Source organism: Chanodichthys erythropterus, chromosome 18, assembly GCF_024489055.1.
Source record: "Chanodichthys erythropterus isolate Z2021 chromosome 18, ASM2448905v1, whole genome shotgun sequence".
Lineage (NCBI taxonomy): Eukaryota > Metazoa > Chordata > Actinopteri > Cypriniformes > Xenocyprididae > Chanodichthys > Chanodichthys erythropterus.
This window is the reverse complement of record NC_090238.1, coordinates 37,715,229-37,738,091: the sequence shown is the minus strand read 5'-3', so window position 1 is coordinate 37,738,091 and position 22,863 is coordinate 37,715,229. Positions and strand designations below refer to the sequence as shown.

At 34.8% G+C, this 22,863-nt stretch overlaps 1 protein-coding gene across 1 annotated transcript in view; it reads right to left on the bottom strand.

Annotated features, from left to right (window-relative positions):
* plcb2 (phospholipase C, beta 2) overlaps positions 1 to 22,236 on the bottom strand; it is a 41,603-nt gene extending 19,367 nt beyond the window's left edge. The window contains exons 1-27 of the mRNA XM_067366936.1: positions 22,153 to 22,236; positions 21,847 to 21,924; positions 18,509 to 18,577; positions 17,683 to 17,820; positions 15,242 to 15,321; positions 15,080 to 15,133; positions 14,457 to 14,532; positions 14,278 to 14,378; positions 14,031 to 14,194; positions 11,991 to 12,137; positions 11,721 to 11,878; positions 11,514 to 11,596; positions 11,323 to 11,407; positions 9,023 to 9,224; positions 8,663 to 8,727; positions 7,652 to 7,748; positions 7,383 to 7,467; positions 6,668 to 6,792; positions 6,419 to 6,570; positions 6,104 to 6,268; positions 5,920 to 6,019; positions 3,519 to 3,623; positions 3,377 to 3,432; positions 2,566 to 2,644; positions 2,089 to 2,400; positions 1,771 to 1,948; positions 1,177 to 1,303 (exon numbers count right to left, since the gene is read on the bottom strand). Of these exons, the coding sequence (XP_067223037.1) occupies positions 1,177 to 1,303; positions 1,771 to 1,948; positions 2,089 to 2,400; positions 2,566 to 2,644; positions 3,377 to 3,432; positions 3,519 to 3,623; positions 5,920 to 6,019; positions 6,104 to 6,268; positions 6,419 to 6,570; positions 6,668 to 6,792; positions 7,383 to 7,467; positions 7,652 to 7,748; positions 8,663 to 8,727; positions 9,023 to 9,224; positions 11,323 to 11,407; positions 11,514 to 11,596; positions 11,721 to 11,878; positions 11,991 to 12,137; positions 14,031 to 14,194; positions 14,278 to 14,378; positions 14,457 to 14,532; positions 15,080 to 15,133; positions 15,242 to 15,321; positions 17,683 to 17,820; positions 18,509 to 18,577; positions 21,847 to 21,924; positions 22,153 to 22,236 (3,165 nt within the window). The remainder of the gene's footprint in view (positions 1 to 1,176; positions 1,304 to 1,770; positions 1,949 to 2,088; positions 2,401 to 2,565; positions 2,645 to 3,376; positions 3,433 to 3,518; positions 3,624 to 5,919; positions 6,020 to 6,103; positions 6,269 to 6,418; positions 6,571 to 6,667; positions 6,793 to 7,382; positions 7,468 to 7,651; positions 7,749 to 8,662; positions 8,728 to 9,022; positions 9,225 to 11,322; positions 11,408 to 11,513; positions 11,597 to 11,720; positions 11,879 to 11,990; positions 12,138 to 14,030; positions 14,195 to 14,277; positions 14,379 to 14,456; positions 14,533 to 15,079; positions 15,134 to 15,241; positions 15,322 to 17,682; positions 17,821 to 18,508; positions 18,578 to 21,846; positions 21,925 to 22,152) is intronic.
* Between the last annotated feature and the right edge of the window lie 627 nt (positions 22,237 to 22,863).

The following is a 22,863-nucleotide window of genomic DNA, read 5'->3' as shown; positions in this document are numbered from 1 at the left end:
TATATTCCAGTTACTTCCCAAATAATCCAATAATATATTCAAGTTTATTTAAATAATATATTATATAATTTCAAATAATCCAATAATATATTCCAGTTAATTTCCCATATATTCCAGTTATATATTCCCGTAAATTTCCATATATTCCTGTTAATTCCCATACATTCCAATTATATATTCCAGTTAATTCCCATATATTCCAGTTATATATTCCCGTAAATTTCCATATATCCCCGTTAATTTCCATATATTCCAGTTAATTTTCATATATTCTCATTAATTTCCATATATTCCCATTAATTTCCATATATTCCCGTTAATTTCCATATATTCCAATTAATTCCCATATATTCCAGTTATATATTCGTGTAAATTTCCATATATTACCATTAATTTCCATATATTCCCGTTAATTCCCATATATTCCCGTTAATTTCCATATATTCCAGTTAATTCCTATATATTCCCATTAATTTCCATATATTCCAGTTAATTCCTATATATTCTAGTCATATATTCCCGTAAATTTCCATATATTCCTGTTAATTTCCATATATTCCAATTAATTCCCATATATTCCCGTTAATTTCCATATATTCCAGTTAATTCCTATATATTACAGTTATATATTCTAGTTAATTCCTATATATTCCAGCTATATATTCCTATAAATTTCCATATATTCCCATTAATTCCCATATATTCCCGTTAATTCCAATGGAAATCTTCTTGAACTTTAAAAATTCCCAGAATTTTTGCAGCCCTAGTCATAAGCCAATAAAACCCTTTAAGGCAATCAAATTTTGATTAATTTGCTTTTTGGAGGTAGTTGCTAGCAGATTTACTCTGTGTACACTCTAAAATATTTGGGTCAAAAATGGACAAACCCAACCACTAGGTTAAATTTTTTAATTATTTTTTAATTTGGACCCAAATTTGAGTTGAAACAACCCAGCATTTTTTAGAGTGTACACTGGATGATTTTTACCATGATTTCTGCCACAAAATCTGCACATTTCTTTCATCGTATGGCAAAATCACGTACTGTGACGCGACTGGGACGATGACTGATCGATGGTCTTTGTGATGAAGCTCAGTTCTGACAGTGTAACTTAGGTCATGTGACTGTCAAAACACCTGTCAGTCATTATCTACAGTAAATCATAATGTCTGTACCTCAGTATTGTGTTGCTCTTTCTTCTTCTTGAGTTGATCGTGTTGCTCCACCAGCAGCACTCTGAGCTCAGACTTCAGCTTCTGCTTGAGTTCATTCATCTGATCACCTGCGTCTGATCCTTCAGACCTGGACAAACACACAATCACTTAACCAGATCTCAATAAACATGAAACATTCAAGTTCAACAGAAGTGTTTCCCGCATGTGCTGTGGACGCACACTAGACTTCTAAAACCAGCTAATTAAACCAGCAAGACTTCACCTGAAGACCAGCACTGATCTTCTTACGGTTAACTAAAACAGTATCAAACAGTATCAAAAATACTTCCTGTTCACTGAAATAAAGCTGAAATAATATTCAATATAAATATCAGATTACAAACTTCAACTTAAAACTAAGTTTAAACTAAGTTGATGTACTAAAATTACTAAAACTAAAACTGACATAAAAATAAATTAAAGCCAAGTAGAAATATATATAAAAAAGACAGAACACAACGAGCGCAGCACTGTAAAGGGGCGAAGCTACAGAAGCTCTATATTAATACTGCTATAATAACAGAGGCTTTGATGGTGCGTTCACTGTGCATTTACTTCTTGGCCGTGTTCTTCTTCTTCAAGGCTTTGAACTGGTCACTGTATTTCTGAATGAGTTCTTCTCGTTTCTTCTGGAACTTCTTCTCCATGTCTTTCAGGTCTTTCTCTTGTTTCTTGGAGACCTTCAGGAAGTTCTTGTGCTGCTGCAGTTCTTCACAGGTCACAGTTGAGGGATCTGAAAACAACAAACCTTACAGTGAACAGGACTACAACCAATCCCAGTTAAAGGCTGTTAGTCAGACTGTGTTAATGCAGAGGTATTCATATTACTAAGTCAATGTTTCATGTAAATTCCGTCATGTGACACAGGCTCACCTGATGGATCAGAAGGCGTTTCCTCACTGGATTCTTTGGTCTCTGTGACAACATTATCTGTAGCTGCAGCAGGTTCTGGATCTGGATTTTCTTCTGATGTTGGTTCAGGCTCTGGTTCTGGTTTTTCCTCTGGTTTGGGTTCAGGCTGTGGCTCTGGTTTTGGCTCAGGTTCTGGTTCAGTTTTAGAAAGTTCTGGAGCTGGAGTCTGTTTAGTCTGTTCAATGGGAGCCTCAGCTGGAGGTGCGACGTCGCCCTCTGCTGGTTTCTCTGCAGCTTCAGATGATACAGGAGGTTCTGCGGCGGCCTTTGGTTCTTATAATATGATGGATTCATAGAAAGATTGATAGGCAGCCCGACAGACAGATATAAGTTATCATCAGTAACACACACACACACACACACACACACACACACACACACACACACACACACACACACACACACACACACACACACACACAGGTGTATGTTATTTACCTGCAGCAGGTGCAGGAGTGACAGACTTCTGGACTCCGTCAGCAACAGGTAACTCATATTCACACACGTATGTTAAACTCTGGAGCACAGATCAGAGATATGTTTTACATATTTTAACATTTATAAAATGATTATGCAAGATAACAGAGTTATAATATTAAGCAGAGGAAGTTTTATATTGTTTACTTGCAATAGTAACCAGTTGATTGTACATTATCACATTTGACTAATCAAATAAGAAAATAAATTATGCTGAAATATTAGATTCAACGTAAAACATTTAGAAATTGTCTTGGAGTAGAAGTTTAGAAAAATTTTTCTTGTCTTCACATATTCGATTTTTAGAATTTTTTAATCAAAACATCCTTAAAACAATGTATATTATCCTTAAAACAAGAAAAAAAAAGATGTTTGCCACTGAGATAGGAAAAATAATCTTGTTTTTCCTGTAGAATTAGATAATTTTTCATACTCAAGTGGCAAACAGCATTTTCTTTTTTTATGCAAAAACATCACAAAATTGAGTTCGATTTCTCTGAATGCAAGACATAAAATCTTGTATCATTTTGCTTAAAGTAAATATATACTGTTTTATTGATACTTTGATTATTGTATTGGAAAACAACTTAAAAGAGTAAGAAAGAGACCAAAGTTAGTTCAAATGAGAGTTTATTTGGGTTTTTAATTTAGGAGAACCTCCATGTTTGTACACTGCAACTTCATGCACTTAATAGTGCACTAATATCTTTTAAGGGCACTTGAACACAGATGGTGTCTGTGCATCTGTTATTATTTGTTCATTTAACTCTACCTCTGTCTTCGGTGGCTTTGAAGTCTTCACTGGATTGAAAAGTGCATCTGAGAAATCTGCAAGTAAGAACAATAGTTGACACTCATATGAGTGGTTAGTTGATGTTGCCACTGTAAAGTATGAGTTTCCGACAGTGACGTACCAGCGAACGCAGCGGGGATGTAGTCCTTCACCTCGATGTGCACAAACACAGACGGCAGCGTGAGCGGCATGTTGCTCTCGCTGCGCAAACAAATGTGCTGGAAACCTGCAAACCATCACAGGGTGAATGCATCCTCGGAAAATGTTTGTACACAAACATCAACGTCTGCCATGAAGAGTCGTTAACAATGAACAATGAATCTCTTATTTACATCGTATCTATGCTTTGTGAATAATGAGCGGATTCGCGAGTGTGCAGAACTCTATGAAGCTTGAACAAAAACCCTGGCGTTTTGACCGGTGAATGGATTTAAAAAAACCCTGATTGGCCATTGCGTTCAAGAGATCAACTAACATGTCTGTGATTGGCTACATTGCTCTGCAAAAATCGCCTCCCAATTAAGTACAGCACTATTTGAGGGGACATTTGTAGTGGTGTCTGAAACCATAGTGGATGTTATTCAATCCCATAATGCACTGCAATAACGAGTGCTGATTATAATGAGTTCCATTGTCTTTTGACGCGTCGCATCGCGCCACTTACGTCCGGTTTAGACAAGGTGCAAGTCATAATTTTGAGATAAAAAGTCAAAACTATGACATACTAAGTCATAATTGTGACATACTAAGTCATAATTGTGACATACTAAGTCATAATTTTGAGATTACAATGCAAATTATGACAAAATGTTGAGATAATGACAAACTGAGTCAATTTTGAGATTAAAAAGTCATAAGTATGACATGAAAAGTCGAAAATTATGAGACACTAAGTCATAATTATGGGATAAAAAAATCATAATTATGACATACTAAATCATAACTATGAGATTAAGGTCAAAATTATGACATACTAAATCATAACTGTGACATACTAAGTCATAATTTTGAGATAAACGTCAAAATTATAACTTTAAATCATAATTTTGACATACTAAGTCATAATTTTGAGATTAAAAAGCCATAATTATGACATAAAAATTGCAATTATGACATACTTAGTTATAATTATGGGCTAAAAAAATCATAATTATGACATACTAAATCATAATTATGAGATTAAGGTCAAAATTATGACATACTAAATCATAACTGTGACATACTGAGTCATAATTTTGAGATTAAAATGTAAATTACAACAAAATGTTGAAATTATGACATTAAGTCAATTTTGAGATTAAAAAGTCAAGTATGACATGAAAAGTCAAAATTATGACATACTAAGTCGTAATTATGGGATAAAAAAATCATAATTATGTCATAGTAAATCATAATTATGAGATTAATGGCAAAATTATGACATACTAAGTCGTAATTATGAGATAAAAAATCATAATTATGTCATACTAAATCATAATTATGAGATTAATGGCAAAATTATGACATACTAAATCGTAATTATGGGATAAAAAAATCATAATTATGTCATAGTAAATCATAATTATGAGATTAATGGCAAAATTATGACATACTAAGTCATAATTATGGGATAAAAAAATCATAATTATGTCATAGTAAATCATAATTATGAGATTAATGGCAAAATTATGACATACTTAGTCGTAATTATGGGATAAAAAAATCATAATTATGTCATAGTAAATCATAATTATGAGATTAATGGCAAAATTATGACATACTTAGTCGTAATTATGGGATAAAAAAATCATAATTATGTCATAGTAAATCATAATTATGAGATTAATGGCAAAATTATGACATACTTAGTCGTAATTATGGGATAAAAAAATCATAATTATGTCATACTAAATCATAATTATGAGATTAATGGCAAAATTATGACATACTAAGTCGTAATTATGGGATAAAAAAATCATAATTATGTCATAGTAAATCATAATTATGAGATTAATGGCAAAATTATGACATACTAAGTCATAATTATGGGATAAAAAAATCATAATTATGTCATAGTAAATCATAATTATGAGATTAATGGCAAAATTATGACATACTAAGTCGTAATTATGGGATAAAAAAATCATAATTATGTCATAGTAAATCATAATTATAACAGTCATAATCGTGATTAAAGTCAAAATTATTAGTCAAAATTATGACTTTAAATCATAACTATGACAATAAGTCATAATTTTGAGACAAAACTTCAAAATTATGACATACTAAGTCAATAATTATGACATACTAAATCTTTATTATAAAATACTAAGTCATAATTATGACTTTATATAATCGAAATTATGACTTTGTCATAACTGACTTTTTATCTCATTATTTTGCCTTTTCTTCTCATAAATATGACTTACAAAAGCATGCTTTTGTTTTCTTCTGTGGCAGAAACAGGCTGTTTCATTCCTAATTACAACCTTGTTATGTTTGGCCAAAATCCAGTGAAGAACCTGGTCTGTGGTCAGTCTCACCTGTCTGAAGAGCGTCCAGAGGGATGATTCGGTGACCTATGAATTTTCCGCCCTCCTCCTGAACCACTAGCCTGAGGTAGGCCATCTCCGGCAGCAGGATCTGCTCAACATCACAGAGACCCTCAGCCTTATGAAGCCTACATAACATTCATGATGTCACGAGCAGTAGATTACACCAGCTGACCTTCTCAAAGACGAAGGGCTCCTCGTTCCACTCCGGGTTGATGGCGTTGGGTGTGGTGCTCCATTTGGTGCGGTATTTGCGTTTGGGATCTTTCGGCAAACCGATGAGCTCGACCTCCACTCCAGTCTTCACGTTTTTATCCGACAGGAACTGACCGGAGTAAATCTGAACATGGGTTACAATTCAAGAAAGATTAGTTAAAATGCGACATATTCCAAATCTACAGCAAGTCAGATCAGTTGGTAATCTGTAAAAAGCACCAACGGTTTGAAGGAGGAACTTTGTTTTATAGTTTCAAATCAGCACCAATAGTACCTTAATGGTGAGAGTGCTGGCGATAATGGTGTCGATCCGGTCAGTGAAGGGATCGAACTTCTTGTCGCTCCGGCGGAGCACGTCGTGTTTGAGGATGTAACCCGTCCTCCCGTTAAACTCGAACAGAGCCATGTTCAGCTGCATGGGGAAATCTACAGCGTGATATGATTAAAACAGAAACCTTCAGAAAGAGTCTGTAACTGTAGTTTCAGTTCATCATCTGTGATTGACTCGACATCAGCGTCTCACCCATCGTCTGGTAGTTGAGGGCCACAAACTGACAGCCAGCGCTCCAGAAGGGCTGAGGACTGTAGTTTGAAGAGTCCACACGGGTTCCTTTAGGGTAAATACGACTCATCTGCCTCTTATTATATCTACAGTCATCAGTATAGGAAAGCACTGACACAGACACAGGTCAAAGTTTTGACCTGTGGAGGGCACATTACTGCCCTCCACAGGTCAAAGTTTGAACTAATTGTTATATACTTACACTAGCATATTGTATATGACAATTTAGTTCAAACTTTGACCTGTGGAGGGCAGTAATACACTTAGCAGTGTCTACACTGCTGGAATTCTAATAGAGAAGAAGAAGAGAGCTAGTTCGAGATGAGCATTTATGGTTAAAACGTATAACATTTAAATTTTTTTTAAGAAAATGGGCGATGGTTTCTCTAGATAAGACTCTTATTCCTCGTCTGGGATCATGTAGAGCTCTTTGAAGCTGCACTGAAACTGTAATTTTGACCTTCAGCAATTTGGGGTCAATTGAAGTCCACTATATGGAGAAAAATCTTGGAATGTTTTCATCAAAAAAAAATAATTTCTTTTCAACTGAAGAAAGAAAGACAGTAACATTTGGGATGACATGGGGGTGAGTAAATTATCAGGAAATTTTAATTTGAAAGTGAACTTATCCTTTAATAGTCATTTTAATCCGATTCAGAGTAGATGTAAAGGATACTCGACCCAGTCCACGGCGTTCTTCGCGATCAGACTCTCTCCTTTGGTTTCCACGAAGGAAGAGATGACAAAACTCTTGTTTTTTTCTGTATTAGGACAGAATCACATGGTAAAAACACTGATCAAAAAAAAATTGATTTTACACACACAGCAGAACAGGAATCTTTTGCCAGAAATGTTTGTGTAATATTACATCAGAGGTTTTAGGTGCATTTGTTATATTTTAAATAAACATTTATTTTATTTGATTTATTTGATTATTTAACTCACTGGCTGCGTTCTCAAAAGAGATGAATTTGTTGGGCTGTACGTAGTTGACCAGGGCGGACATCTCCTCATATGCTGTCACTTCCTGTCCAGCAGTACCCTGAGAGGAAATGGATTTTTTTTTTTTTTAAATTAACTTAATTTTATTTATTTTAATATCATTTTTATATACTAGTCCTGTGGTGTGACAAATTAAATTTTTAATGATTTAATTATTATTTATTTATTTATTACAAATATTCTAAGTCTCTCGATTCATTTAGCCCCATAAAAGCTAACAAAATACGCAGAAACATGCTAGTAATGTGTTAATCAAGTTAGCAACATGGTAATGCATGTTAGCCATGTGCTAAATCATGCTAGAAACATTCTAGCAATGTACTAAATCATGATAGCAGCGTTAAAACATGTTAGCAGTGTGTTAATTGCGTTAGAAACATGCTAGCAATGTTAAATCAGCGCAATCATGTTAGCCTAGCAATGTGTTCAATCATGCTAGAAACATTCTAGCAATGTGCTTTTGAACGCTAGTATAAGGTGACCATATTTTGATTACCAAAAACCAGGACACTCGACCCAACAATGAGATACTCAAATGATACTCAAGGTTTATTCAAAAATGCCTTATAATTTCAATACATTTAAAGTATGCCTCCTCTGTATGGATAGAAAATTGTTATATATTTATCTATAACCAAAGACAGAAATTCAGAGGTTAGGCTACTCAACATGTTTTATTATGACAAGTTTCAAAAATAACGAATGAAATAATAATAGAAATAATGTCTCTTCTGTATTAAATCTCAGAAACCGAAAATCTTGTAACACCGGTCAATTTAATGGCCCAGTGAAAAACATTTTCATTACTTTATAAAAAACAACCAGGACGGCCAGGACAGGATGTGAAAACAGGACGTTTGGTCACCCTATGCTAGTATACTTGATTTTTATTTGTGCACTTCTGGATTTCTGATCAATCTTTCTGTTATCACCCTGCAGCAGAATTCACTTCACCTCATCGGAGTTCTTCATCTTCTCTTCGTCCTGTTCGTCGTGGTCGTCATGTTCTTCACGGTCGTCTGTAACAGTTACACACAAAATACTGCTGTTATTTTCTGTCCAATCATCTCTACAAACACAGCAGCCTCCAAAAAAATATTTGGACAACCATCCAATCAATTCCAGACAGACAAAATGAAGCCCTGCCCTACATTTGTTCTTGTTTGTGAAGCAGTTTAACTCAGATATATGTCAGAATAGTAAAGAAAAGAGTAGTGCAACTTCCCTTTCATGATGACTTTAACTTGAACAATCCGCTGACAGTGAAAACTCATTTACAGATGAACTCACCGGTTGCAGCAGGAGGATCGCTGCCTTCTGGGTTGGCTGGAGCGGGTTGGTTTGGATCAGCGGGTTGGTTCGACTCAGAAGCATCTGTAGCTTCATTTACTTGTTCTTGAACAGACGGTTTCTTTGCCTGCTCTGGTTTGCTCGGAGGAGCGCTGCTTTTCTTGTTCTTGATAAGTATTTTGCCCATCAGCTCAGACGGACTCGGGATCGGGTGACCCGGCTTCAGCTGTAAACCAAAACCGCAGAACACTACATTGGATATTAAGGAGAATTACTAATTGTAATATAGATTTATTGCTAGCATTACTTTTTTTTTTTTTTTTTACTTTAATGCATGCTAGATCATGTTTGCAATGTGTTAAATCATGCTAGAAACATTCTAGCAATGTGCTAAATAATGCTAAAAACAGTAAAAAATGCTAGCGATGTGCTAGATCATGATAGCAAAATGCTAAATCATGTTAGCAAAGTGTGCTAAATTATGCTTCAAACATACTAGCAATGTGCTAAATCAGGCTAACTTGTCAACAATGTGTTAATCATGTTAGAAACATGCTAGCAATGTTAAATTATGCTAGCAAATTGAAAAATCATGTTAGCAATCTGTTAAATTCTGTTAGAAGCTTGTTAACAACTAAAAAATCATGATAGCAACATGTTAAACATGCTAGCAATGTGCTAATCATGCTAGAAAAATGCTTGCAATGTTAAATCACGTTAGCAAAATGCAAAATCATGTTAACATTGTGTTAAATCATGCTAGAAACATTCTAGCAATGTGCTAAATAATGCTACCAACACAGTAAAACATGCTAGCAATGTGCTAGATCATGATAGCAAAATGCTAAATCATGTAAGCAATGTATTAAATCAAGCTAACATGTTAACAATGTATTAATCATTGTAAAAACGTCCTAGCAACATTAAATTATGCTAGCAAACTGAAAAATCATGTTAGCAATCTGTTAATTTATGTTAGAAACTTGTTAGCAAACATGCTAAATCATGATAGCAACATGTTAAAACATGCAATCTGTTAAATCAGGCTAACTTGTTAACAATGTGTTAATCATGCTAGAAAAATGCTTTTTAACATTAAATCACGGTAGCAAAATGCAAAATCACGTTAACAATGTGTTAAATCATGCTAGAAACATTCTAGCAATGTGCTAAATAATGCTAGCAACACAGTAAAACATGCTAACAATGTGTTAAATCATGTTAGCAATGTGTTAAATCAGACTAACATGTTAACAATGTGTTAATCATGTTAGAAACGTCCTAGCAACATTTAATTATGCTAGCAAACTGAAAAATCATGTTAACAATCTGTTAAATTATGTTAGAAACTTGTTAGCGTCATGCTAAATTATGATAGCAACAAACGTGTTAGCAATGTGTTAATCATGCTAGAAAAATGCTTGCAACGTTAAATCATGCTTGCAACATGCAAAATCATGTGTTAAATCATGTTAGAAATGTGATAAATCATGCTAGAAACATTCCAGCAATGTGTTAAATAATGCTAGCAAACACAGTAAAAAATGTTAGCAATGTGCTAGGTCATGATAGCAACATGCTAAATCATGTTAACAATGTGTTAAATTATGCTTCAAACATGCTAGCCATGTGCTAAATCATGATAGTAACATGTTAAAACATGCTAGCAATGTGTTAAATCAGGCTAACATGTTAAAGTGTTATTCATGCTAGCAATATTAAATTATGCTATCAAACTGAAAAATCATGTTAGCATTGTGTTAAATTATGTTAGAAACTTGTTAACAATATGCTAAATTATGATAGCAAGATGTTAAAACATGCTAACAATGTGTTAAATCAGGCTAACTTGTTAACAATGTGTTAATCATGGTAGAAAAATGCTTTTTAACGTTAAATCATGCTAGCAACACAATAAAACATATTAGCAATGTCTTAATTCCTGCTAGAAACATGCTAGCAATTTGTTAAATCGCATTAGCAAGATGTTAAAACATGGTAACAGTGTTAAATCATGCTAGAAACATGGTAGCAATGTGCTAAATCATGCTAGCAACATACTAAATTATGATAGCAACATGCTAAAGCATGCTAGCAATGTGTTAAATAATGCTAGAAACATGCTAGCAATGAGCTAAATCATGCTAGAAACATCCTAGCAACGTTAAACCATGCATCATGCAATATCACGTTATAACGTTGGCTTTCTAAAATTTGTTCATGTCAACTCTCCGTATAAATTTGCTTAATGACTTTAAAATATTTATCGTGCCAGTGTAGAAATATATCAGAAGTGTTTGAACTCCACAAAACTATTTTCTCACAGAATATTTGTCCAGTAAATCAACGAGTAGAGCGTCTCCAAAGATCGTTCTGCAGTAGTTGGCCATCTTCTCCTGCTGCTTCACTCTGAAATGAATACATGAACCATCTGAGTCCATTTACATCACAGCATCAAACCCACAGTATGAGAAGCAGAATGTGTTTATGAATTAATATTAAGGGCGTGTCTTACGAATCAACATGGTTCTCAAATGAAAGCACAACAGGATACTTGGACGTTTTGAAGGCACTCTCAGCGATAGCTTCAATCACGTCCTATCATGAAGAAATAAGAATAATCTGGTGTAAAGTTGAAGTTATCCTGATTTTCACACACTTATAATGAGCCTCCACTGCGCATCTCATAATCACAGCGAGAGCTCTGATTGGAGGAACCGACCTTGAACAAGATCTCAGTTGTCATGGTGAAGCCGTGGGTGATGATTGGCTCTTCATCCGGCGGTTTGCCCTTCCAGCAGTCGAGCTCCAGACAGCGGCAGCCGGCGAGGAGACACTGGCGGTACATCTCCGGTGACGAGACGCCCGTCAGCTGCCCGGCTGCAGCAAACATTTACATCAAACATTTGCATTTTGTATCAAAAAGTCTTGATTGATGTGTTAAAGTTTAGGCTATAATTGGAGAATGATTGGATAATTGGAGAGGCGTTACCTGTCAGGTAGGTGTTGTGGGAGGATTTGACGAAGTAATGCGGGAGGGGTTGGGTCATGTCGTGACTCTGGGCCAGTTTGTCCAGCTTCACCACTGATGTTTCAGATCCCATCAGGTAAAACATCAAACCTTCTGGAGAAATCTGACCTGTAGCAGGAGAACTTTACGTTCATACAGTCTCATGTTTTATTATTTACTTAGTAAGCAACATACAAAATAATGCTAGAAACATGTTAGCAATGTGTTAAATCAGGCATAACATTATGAGCACTGACAGGTGATTATCACTGATGATCTCTTCATCACGGCACCTGTTAGTGGGTGGATATATTAGGCAACAAGTGAACATTTTGTCCTCAAAGTTGATGTGTTAGAAGCAGGAAAAATGGGCAAGCGTGAGGATTTGAGTGAGTTTGACAAGGGCCAAATTGTGATGGCTAGACGACTGGGTCAGAGCATCTCCAAAACTGCAGCTCTTGTGGGGTGTTCCCGGTCTGCAGTGATCAGTACAGTCAAAAGTGGTCCAAGGAACCGGCGACAGGGTCATGGCCGGCCAAGGCTCATTGATGCACGTGGGGAGCAAAGGCTGGCCCGTGTGGTCTGATCCAACAGACGAGCTGCTGTAGCTCAGATTGAGTAGTATATAATCAAGTATATAATGCTGGTTCTGATAGAAAGGTGTCAGAATACACAGTGCATCAGTTTGTTGCGTATGGAGCTGCATAGCTGCAGACCAGTCAGGATGCCCATGCTGACCCCTGTCCACCGCCGAAAGAGCCAACAGAGGACACGTGAGCATGAGAACTGGATCACGGAGCAATGGAAGAAGGTGGCCTGGTCTGATGAATCACCTTTTCTTTTACATCAGGTGGATGGCCGGGTGCGTGTGCGTCGCTTACCTGGGGAACACATGGCACCAGGATGCACTATGGAAGGAAGGCAAGCCGGCAGAGGCAGTGTGATGCTTTGGGCAATGTTCTGCTGGGAAACCTTGGGTCCTGCCATCCATGTGGATGTTACTTTGACACGTACCACCTACCACCTAGCATTGTTGCAGACCATGTACACCCTTTTATGGAAACGGGATTCCCTGGTGGCTGTGGCCTCTTTCAGCAGGATAATGCTCCTGCCACAAAGCAAAAATGGTTCAGGAATGGTTTGAGGAGCACAACAATGAGTTTGAGGTGTTGACTTGACCTCCAAATTTCCCAGATCTCAATCCAATCGAGCATCTGTGGGACGTGCTGAACAAACAAGTCCGATCCATGGAGGCTCCACCTCACAACTACAGGACTTAAAGGATCTGCTGCTAACATCTTGGTGCAGATACCACAGCACACCTTCAGGGATCTAGAGGAGTCCATGCCTCAACGGGTCAGGGCTGTTTTGGCAGCAATAGAGGGACCAACACAATATTAGGAAGGTGGTCATAGTGTTATGCCTGATTGGTGTATGCTTTATTAGACGAATAAGAAACTGGATACGTTCAATGACAGAAAACTAATCATTGTTATATGATTAGCGTTGCATTACCCCACATACGCTTGACCGAAGAAGCGGAAGTGGTGATGTGGCATAATAAAAGTTCCACTGCACTCGAGCCATATGTCGCGCTCGCCTGTCTTTAGCAATTGCTCCAGCGGCCTCATTCCGCTCCAACGGCTTTCATCCCCACCCTGCCTCATACTACAGTAATGTTAAAAATTCTTATGTACATTAGCTCATATGATTTCTGCCTGAGTCCCGTCGGATTCTTTTCCACCAGCTGTAGACATGAAGAAAACACCTCCCATGATTCTGTGAAATCAAGGCATCATCAAGCTACGCCTTTGTTTTGAATAAATGACCTCTAGAGGCTAAAATTACATAGTGTGCCTTTAATTGTATTACTAGTACTTCTCATACTTCTTTGCCTCTTTAAGATGAATCACTTGTTATGTTCCTCAGTTGTAAGTCGCTTTGGATAAAAGCGTCTGCTAAATGAATGAATCTGAATATTGAGTCTGAAGGAATGAAAGAAGCGCTCCTCTGAACACTCACCACGGCTGGCGTTAGATGAGCTCGGCTCATATTTTTCAATGAGATTCTTCACCTGCTCGGGTCTCACGAGCGGAAACAACTCCTCATTGAGGCGAGAATCTCGCTGCTTCTCGTTCAGGAACTTCGTCAGCATCTCCTTCGTCATGAAACCCTTTCCCTTGGTGCTGTGGATGTCATAATCAGACACAGATGAATAATACGGAAGCTGAGGTCACATTATCAGCAGCAGCTGGAGTGTTTTACTCACAAGGATGTGAAGATTTCATTGATCTCAGGTCTGGGGCACAGATTCAGCATGAAGGTCTTGAACGCCGCTTCAGTGAACACCTCTGTCTTAATGGTGTCAAACTAATAACACAAAACATCTGATGGTTAAACGCTGCATAAACACACACACACTCGTATACAAACATAAAACACACACACCTTTCCTTTCGGGAGGTTTGCCGCTGCCAGAGCAGCTTCCACTCTTTTCTTGTCTGCAGGAAACATCTTAAAGATACTGAGATGAAAGAATAAGATCATTATGAGTTGAGATTACATAGAAATATGGCATGGGAGTCTGGCTCTCTAACAAGGAGGCTAAAGAGAGCAGTCTAGAGCTCCTCTTGAGATCAGGGGAGTGAGGTTTACATGCACAGCTCTTACAAGCCTACGTTTGTTAGACTCACCCCCCTAAACCTCACTCTCATCCGGGTCACGGCACCAATAAAACCCCTCCTGTTCGAACCGACCGCTCTAAGCGGGATTCGAACCCTGGTCCGCTGGCATGGGAGTCAGGTTCTTTAACAAGGAGGCTAAAGAGAGCAGTCTAGAGCTCCACTTGAGATCAGGGGAGTGAGGTTTACATGCACAGCTCTTACAAGCCTATGTTTGTTAGACTCACCCCCCTAAACCTCACTCTCATCCGGGTCACGGCACCAATAAAACCCCTCCTGTTCGAACCGACCGCTCTAAGCGGGATTGGAACCCGGGCCTGTCCGCATAGGAGTCGGGTGCTCTAAAAAGGAGACTTAAGACTCACAGCTCATATATAATTTCTTTCTTACTTTTTAACAGGGATTTTTCCATCTTTGTTGGTGTGCAATAAGAGGCGAACATACCTATAGAGAAGACAGAATGAAGAAAAACATCAAATGTTACAATTATCAAGAGTCTATTGGGAATATAATTCAATATTTGTCATGTCATGACTAGAGTCAGATCCTCACACTTTCTCCAGGTAGGTGTGTCTGCAGGCGTTTGCTCTCAGTGTGTTATATGCTATAGCAAGGATGTCGTCAGCCCACATCTGTGCCAGAAAGAAACTGAGGTTAGATTTGAGTTCATTAATATTACCCTTACAGAAAGTACTAAAGTATTGTGGGTTGTCTCCTGGGCATTGCTAGTCTGTTTCTGATTGGTTGCCAGCATGCAGTTTGACGTTTAATGCTTTGTTTGTTCAAATTATAATAACAGTGCTGATTGATTTAGTGTTTATTTCAGTCAGATGTGATTATACATTCCCCCACCAGGGGGTGTGTGATAAACCTCAGTGCTCTGAGGCACACAGAAATAACACAATTGATCTGCACTGCAGCTTATTAGTGGCAGGATATGAAAATCATAAACTCATAAAGCTCATTTCCTAACCACAAAGACCAGCGGCTGCTTTGAATGGAACATTAGTCCTCATAAATGTGTGGCTGGATTCATTCGGCACTCCAGAAACATGACTATCTATCTATCTATCTATCTATCTATCTATCTATCTATCTATCTATCTATCTATCTATCTATCTATCTATCTATCTATCTATCTATCTATCTATCTATCTATCTATCTATCTATCTATCTATCTATCTATCTATCTATCTATCTATCCATCCATCCATCCATCTGTCTATTTATCATTATATTTATCATTCTATCTATCATAATATTTATCGTTCTATCAATCAATCAATCAATCAATCAATCAATCAATCAATCAATCAATCAATCAATCAATCAAATCATTATATTTATCATTCTATTTATCGTTCCATCCATCCATCCATCCATCCATCCATCCATCCATCCATCCATCCATCCATCCATCTATCTATCTATCTATCTATCTATCTATCTATCTATCTATCTATCTATCTATCTATCTATCTATCTATCTATCTATCTATCTATCTATCTATCTATCTATCTATCTATCTATCTATCTATCCATCCATCCATCCATCCATCCATCCATCCATCCATCCATCCATCCATCCATCCATCCATCCATCCATCTATCTATCTATCTATCTATCTATCTATCTATCTATCTATCTATCTATCTATCTATCTATCTATCTATCTATCTATCTATCTATCTATCTATCTATCTATCTATCTATCTATCTATCCATCCATCCATCCATCCATCCATCCATCCATCTGTCTATTTATCATTATATTTATCATTCTATCTATCATAATATTTATCGTTCTATCAATCAATCAATCAATCAATCAATCAATCAATCAATCAATCAATCAATCAATCAATCAATCAATCAATCAATCAAATCATTATATTTATCATTCTATTTATCGTTCCATCCATCCATCCATCCATCCATCCATCCATCCATCCATCCATCCATCCATCCATCCATCCATCCATCCATCCAATCATCTATCTATCTATCTATCTATCTATCTATCTATCTATCTATCTATCTATCTATCTATCTATCTATCTATCTATCTATCTATCTATCTATCTATCCATCCATCCATCCATCCATCCATCCATCCATCCATCTGTCTTTTTATCATTATATTTATCATTCTATCTATCATAATATTTATCGTTCAATCAATCAATCAATCAATCAATCAATCAATCAATCAATCAATCAAATCATTATATTTATCATTCTATTTATCGTTCCATCCATCCATCCATCCATCCATCCATCCATCCATCCATCCATCCATCCATCCAATCATCTATCTATCTATCTATCTATCTATCTATCTATCTATCTATCTATCTATCTATCTATCTATCTATCTATCTATCTATCTATCTATCTATCTATCTATCTATCTATCTATCTATCTATCTATCTATCTATCTATCTATCTATCTGTCTGTCCACCTATCTATCATTCTATTTATCATCCATCCATCCATCCATCCATCCATCCATCCATCCATCCATCCATCCATCCATCCATCCATCCATCCATCCATCAATCATTATATTTATCATTCTATCTATCATAATATTTATCGTTCTATCAATCAATCAATCAATCAATCAATCAATCAATCAATCAATCAATCAATCAATCAATCAATCAATCAATCATTATATTTATCATTATATTTATCGTTCCATCCATCCATCCATCCATCCATCCATCCATCCATCCATCCATCCATCCGTCTGTCTATCTATCGTTATATCTATCTATCTATCTATCTATCTATCTATCTATCTATCTATCTATCTATCTATCTATCTATCTATCTATCTATCTATCTATCTATCTATCTATCTATCTATCACATTTGATTAATTTAATTAATCTTTGCTGATTTCCTGATTATCCTTTTTAACAGGGATGTGATAAAGTGTGTGATAATTGTTTTAAAATGAATAAAAGTATAAAGAATGATACCTGGGCCACTTCTTTTGCAGCAAAGAAGTTGTGGTAGGTGAGGTTGACGGTGTCAGGACCCGTCACGATGGTCAGTGATTTGGCCAGATGATGGCTGTCAGGAAAATCCATGTTGAAGATGTTACGAACTTTAGGATGCTGAAAGAATAAAACAATCATAAGACATTACTTGAGAATACAACAAAGTATCTGGACACTGAAGATCTCTGAAAAATCAAATATCAAAACATCAACACAAGTGACGCTTAAGAGTGAAAGCTCTAGAAACATTAAACATCTCATCCATGACGTCTGCTTTCCATACATGACCCATCAACAAGAACAACCCAGACCGGCAAACAAATCTGGCTTTATGCAAATGTGTGAAGGGTGAAACATGAGGTCAACAGCTGTGCGTGATGGAGGGAGAGATGAAGAAAATCATTTATCGATATCAATACATCAAATATGATATCAATAATATTCTATTTACATTTCTAATAGTATTTTTTTTAATTCTCCAATATTGTGAGTCGCTTTGATGGATGAAAGCACCTCCTAAATGCATAAATGTACTTTTTGAGAAGGCTTATCAGTATTTTCATATTTTAATGCTCTATTTCTTTGTCATCTGTCGATGAATTGACTGTGACTGTTGTGGAAGTGTATGATTCTGGCATGAACACTGAACGCTGCTGTTTGCAAGGCAAATTCACACAAATACTCAAATGCAACAATGAACTCAAACACTGACACTCCATCTGAAGGCCAGCAGGTCTGTTTAGTCACCAATAAAACTGAGTTATGCAACAAAACATGCATTGCATAACATGGATACGGCACATACTTTAGGGACTTTGGCATATTTTCCAGCTCTTGTGTCCCTGATGGTGGCGACGTCCAGAAACTCTGTTTCCTGCAGGACAGAAAGACACAGGAAATTACATCACAGGATTAAAGTGATAACATGGATTTCTATAGCTCAAACTAGAGATCCAATGTAGAACTTCATTGTAAGATAAAAGCATCCACCAAATGCATGTCTGAAATGCATAAAGAATAGGTGAAATATTGTCAACAGAGTTATTATAGTTTTTGTAAATTTTTGTTACTTGAAATAAAAAAAGGTTAACTGAAATAAAATAATATATATATTAAAATTTCAGCTAGTTGCCAATAACTAATAATAAAACTGAGATAGAAATTAATACAAAAAAAAAATAAAATAACATAACCTAATTAAAATTACAAAAAATTAACAGAAATTAAAATGAAAACAGAAAATATAAAAATAAAAACAAACTAATAAAAACTGTATTAGTATCTCAATGATACTAAACACAACGGAAGAGGATTAGGGCCAAGCAATAATAAAAAATTAAAACCATCTCGAGATTAAAGTTGTTAAATTTCGAGAAAAAAGTTGAGATAAAATGTTAAGAATAAAGTCATAATTTATTTTAAAGAGTTTTTTTCTCGTAATTTAACAAGTTCATTCTCAACATTTTATCTTGACTTTTTTCTCGTAATTTGACGACTTTTTTCTCGTAATTTGACGACTTTTTTCTCGTAATTTAATGACTTTATTCTCAACATTTTATTTCGACTTTTTTCTCGAAATTTAACATTTTTCTCATAATTTAATGAATTTGTTTCGCAATTTAACAAATTTGTTCTCGTAATTTAATGACTTTATTCTCAACATTTTATTTAGACATTTTTCTCAAAATTTAACAACTTTTTTCTCGTAATTTAATTACTTTATTCTCAACATTTTATCTCGACTTTTTTCTCAAAATTTAATGAGTTTTTTTCTTGTAATTTACCGAGTTTATTCTCAACATTTTATTTCGACTTTTTTCTCGAAATGTAACATTTTTCTCATAATTTAACGAATTTGTTCTCGTAATTTAACAATTTTTTTCTCGAAATTTAACAACTTTAATCTCAAGATGGTTTTATTTTTTTATTATTGCTTGGCCCTAATCCTCTTCCATAAAACACTGATTGTTATTGTGGACTAAAACTATTACAATCATTTTTGTTAACTGAAATAAAGCTGAAATAATATTAGTTGAAACTTAAAATTTATACACTGAAATGATAAATAACCAAAATATGTTTAAGTTGAAGTACTTATATTACTAGAACTAAAAACTAAAACTTTTATTATTAGTTAAAACCAAATTAGAAATTAATAAAAACTTTGCAGACACACACACACACACACACACACACACACACACACACACACACACACACACACACACACACACACACACACACACACATAGGTTTATATATATATATATATATATATATATATATATATATATAAACCTAATAAAAATGACAAAACTTTAGCTAAAATTAAAATGTAAACAGAAAATATAAACATAAATTGGTATCCCAATGATACTAAACACTGATTGCTATTGTGAACGATTAAAACTATTAAAAACATTTTTGTTAATTGAAGTAAAGCTGAAATAATATAAAAAAATATTAGTTGAAACTTAAAATAAAAAAAAATTAAAAAATGACTGAAGAAAATTTGAAGTACTAAAATTAATAAAACAAAAAAAGAATTAAAGCTAAATAGAAATATTTATTATATATATATATATATATATATATATATATATATATATATATATATATATATATATATATATATATATATATATATATATAAATGACAAAATCACACAAAATTACTAAACCTTTCAAATTAAAATCAAAATATAAAAATAAGTGCTATTTCGAATCATACATAAATCCTGTGACTCTCTATATAAAAAATACTAAAATAACACTGGATTTTATGACTAAAATAAAATGTCATTGATTATGTGATTTTGGTCTGTATGTATATTGACCTAACACGTGTTTATTGTTGAAGCTCAAGGATTATATAAACCCCAGTGAACTGAAGCTTCATCTACACAGTGAAGCTGATGTTTCGGTCACGATGTGTTTGTATGAACATTATAACTATATTCTGTCAGATCAGAGCCGGTTCTCAACCCACAGAAGAGATCTGACACACTTCAAACCTTCATCAGCACAAATCAATATTCACACACACACACACACATAGGAAAGACGCTCGGTGGCCTGCGGTGCTTATGAATATGATGTAAAATAAGATGTAAAATATATACATAATCATTACACAATCAAATTATGATATTTTCAGCTGTTGGAGTTAATCGTTTCCCCAGGGGATTCATAATGGAGCAGCAGATAATGTTTATTAGATTGTGATAGAAATGCCTATGAATTTCTGTAGCTCATGATGTTCGCAACACCAAGGTCATGGGTTCGAGTCCATTTTAAGTTAATTGAAATTTGAGTTAATACAATGAAGGCAATTGATTTAATCAACATAAACTCAAAATATTAAGTTGAACCATATTAATTATTGAAGTTGATTTGACAAAAGATAAAATGTTAAGAATAATTGTTTGCAGTGCAGAGGACGTAAAAGCTTCTGCCAAATACATAAATGTAAAAATCTGTAATGCACAAATATTTTCAACACACCATTAAATGAATTGACTAAAACCTGTTAAAAACATTTTTGTTAAAGCTTAAATAATATAAAATATATTAGATGAAACACAAAGTTAAAACGATAATTGTTTAAGATCAAGTACTAAAAAACAAAAAATGAAATAATGAAGCATAATAAACATATATTAAAAAAACAAATATAAAAAGGCAAAATTACTAAAAATGTACAATTATATTGTGAAACAAAAGTGTAAATATAAATCAAATTATCCACATTTATTTAGTTTTAGAGTTATCCTTTATTGTCCTTTTACATATAAAATTATCTCTAATAATTAGTAGTATGAAGGTACTTTTTGAAGCACCATGTAAATTCTGTGGTACGTGAATATGACAATCATTCAGTATCATAGTATAACTGTGGTATTCCCATCACTGTACCATAGTACAGAGCTTTTTTGTAAGTTTAAGTGGGATTTCAGGTAAATCATTGAGTATATATAGATTCAGCTAACAAAAAAACAAACAAAAAAACATGTAAAACGAAGAGAAGGATGCATAAAGAAGAGGTGAACTGAACATTTAGATTTTTATATATGAGTCCACCTGACAAAACAAGGTCCAACAGAAGTATAAACTATTAATTAATGTACAACAAAACCATCTGACCTTGCTCTGATTGATCCAGAACAGGTAAAATCCCTTGGGATCCATCTTCATGGTGACCGGTGTGGTTTTCTTGGAGTCCTGTCGAGAGTTTTATTGTAAAACATCACAAAAAACATTCTTATGCTACAAATGAAGGTTTGTGACAAATTTAAAAACATTAATGGACCATAAACAGAAACCTGAGTGACAAATATTCCCAAAAAATCACTGCCTTTTTAGAAGATACCGGACATAATGATCAGCACTAGACTAGAATCTCATGTATTTCTCAGTGTTTTTGCCCTGAATATGATGATGCTGACTTACTTCTTTCCATTTTGTGAACCTGTCTCCCTTCACGAGATACTCTTTGACATCAGGTTCCTGTAGCGTGTGCCGGTTTCGACTCATTTTGGACGGATCGCCACAGTGATGTGGTCTGACACTTCAACTCATTGTCCCAGGTTAGAATGAAGGACAGGTTAGAATGAGCCGGTAGGACGTCCAGCCTTCGATATGCATTGCAAATGAGTGTCAGGAGCGGACTGGACGCACCCTGCTCAGGTGTACCAGACTCACGTCTGTCCGCATGTCCAGAATCAAATGATCTGTCGAAATTTAAGATTTATGCATTTGAATTGCATATAAAAAAAATGTCATCTGTTTGATTACACAGTTTGAACATAAACTAATAAATGTAATGTGATGCATATTTGTCAAACATAAATTATATTTTCTGCACTCATAGTTTATTATGAAGTATTTGCATCTATTTGGTTTTATTTAAACAATCATATTTTTAAAATGCATTTTTTTTTTTTAGAATCAGCATAAATCTGTTCATTGTGAAAACAATTACATTTATTCAGCATCAACATGATTAAAATATGCTGTGAAACATATTGGATTTAATATATATATTATGTTATATTATATTATAAATTGCATATATATATATATATATATATATATATATATATATATATTTATACTCTAAAAAATGCTGGGTTGTTTCAAAAATGGACAAACCCAACCATT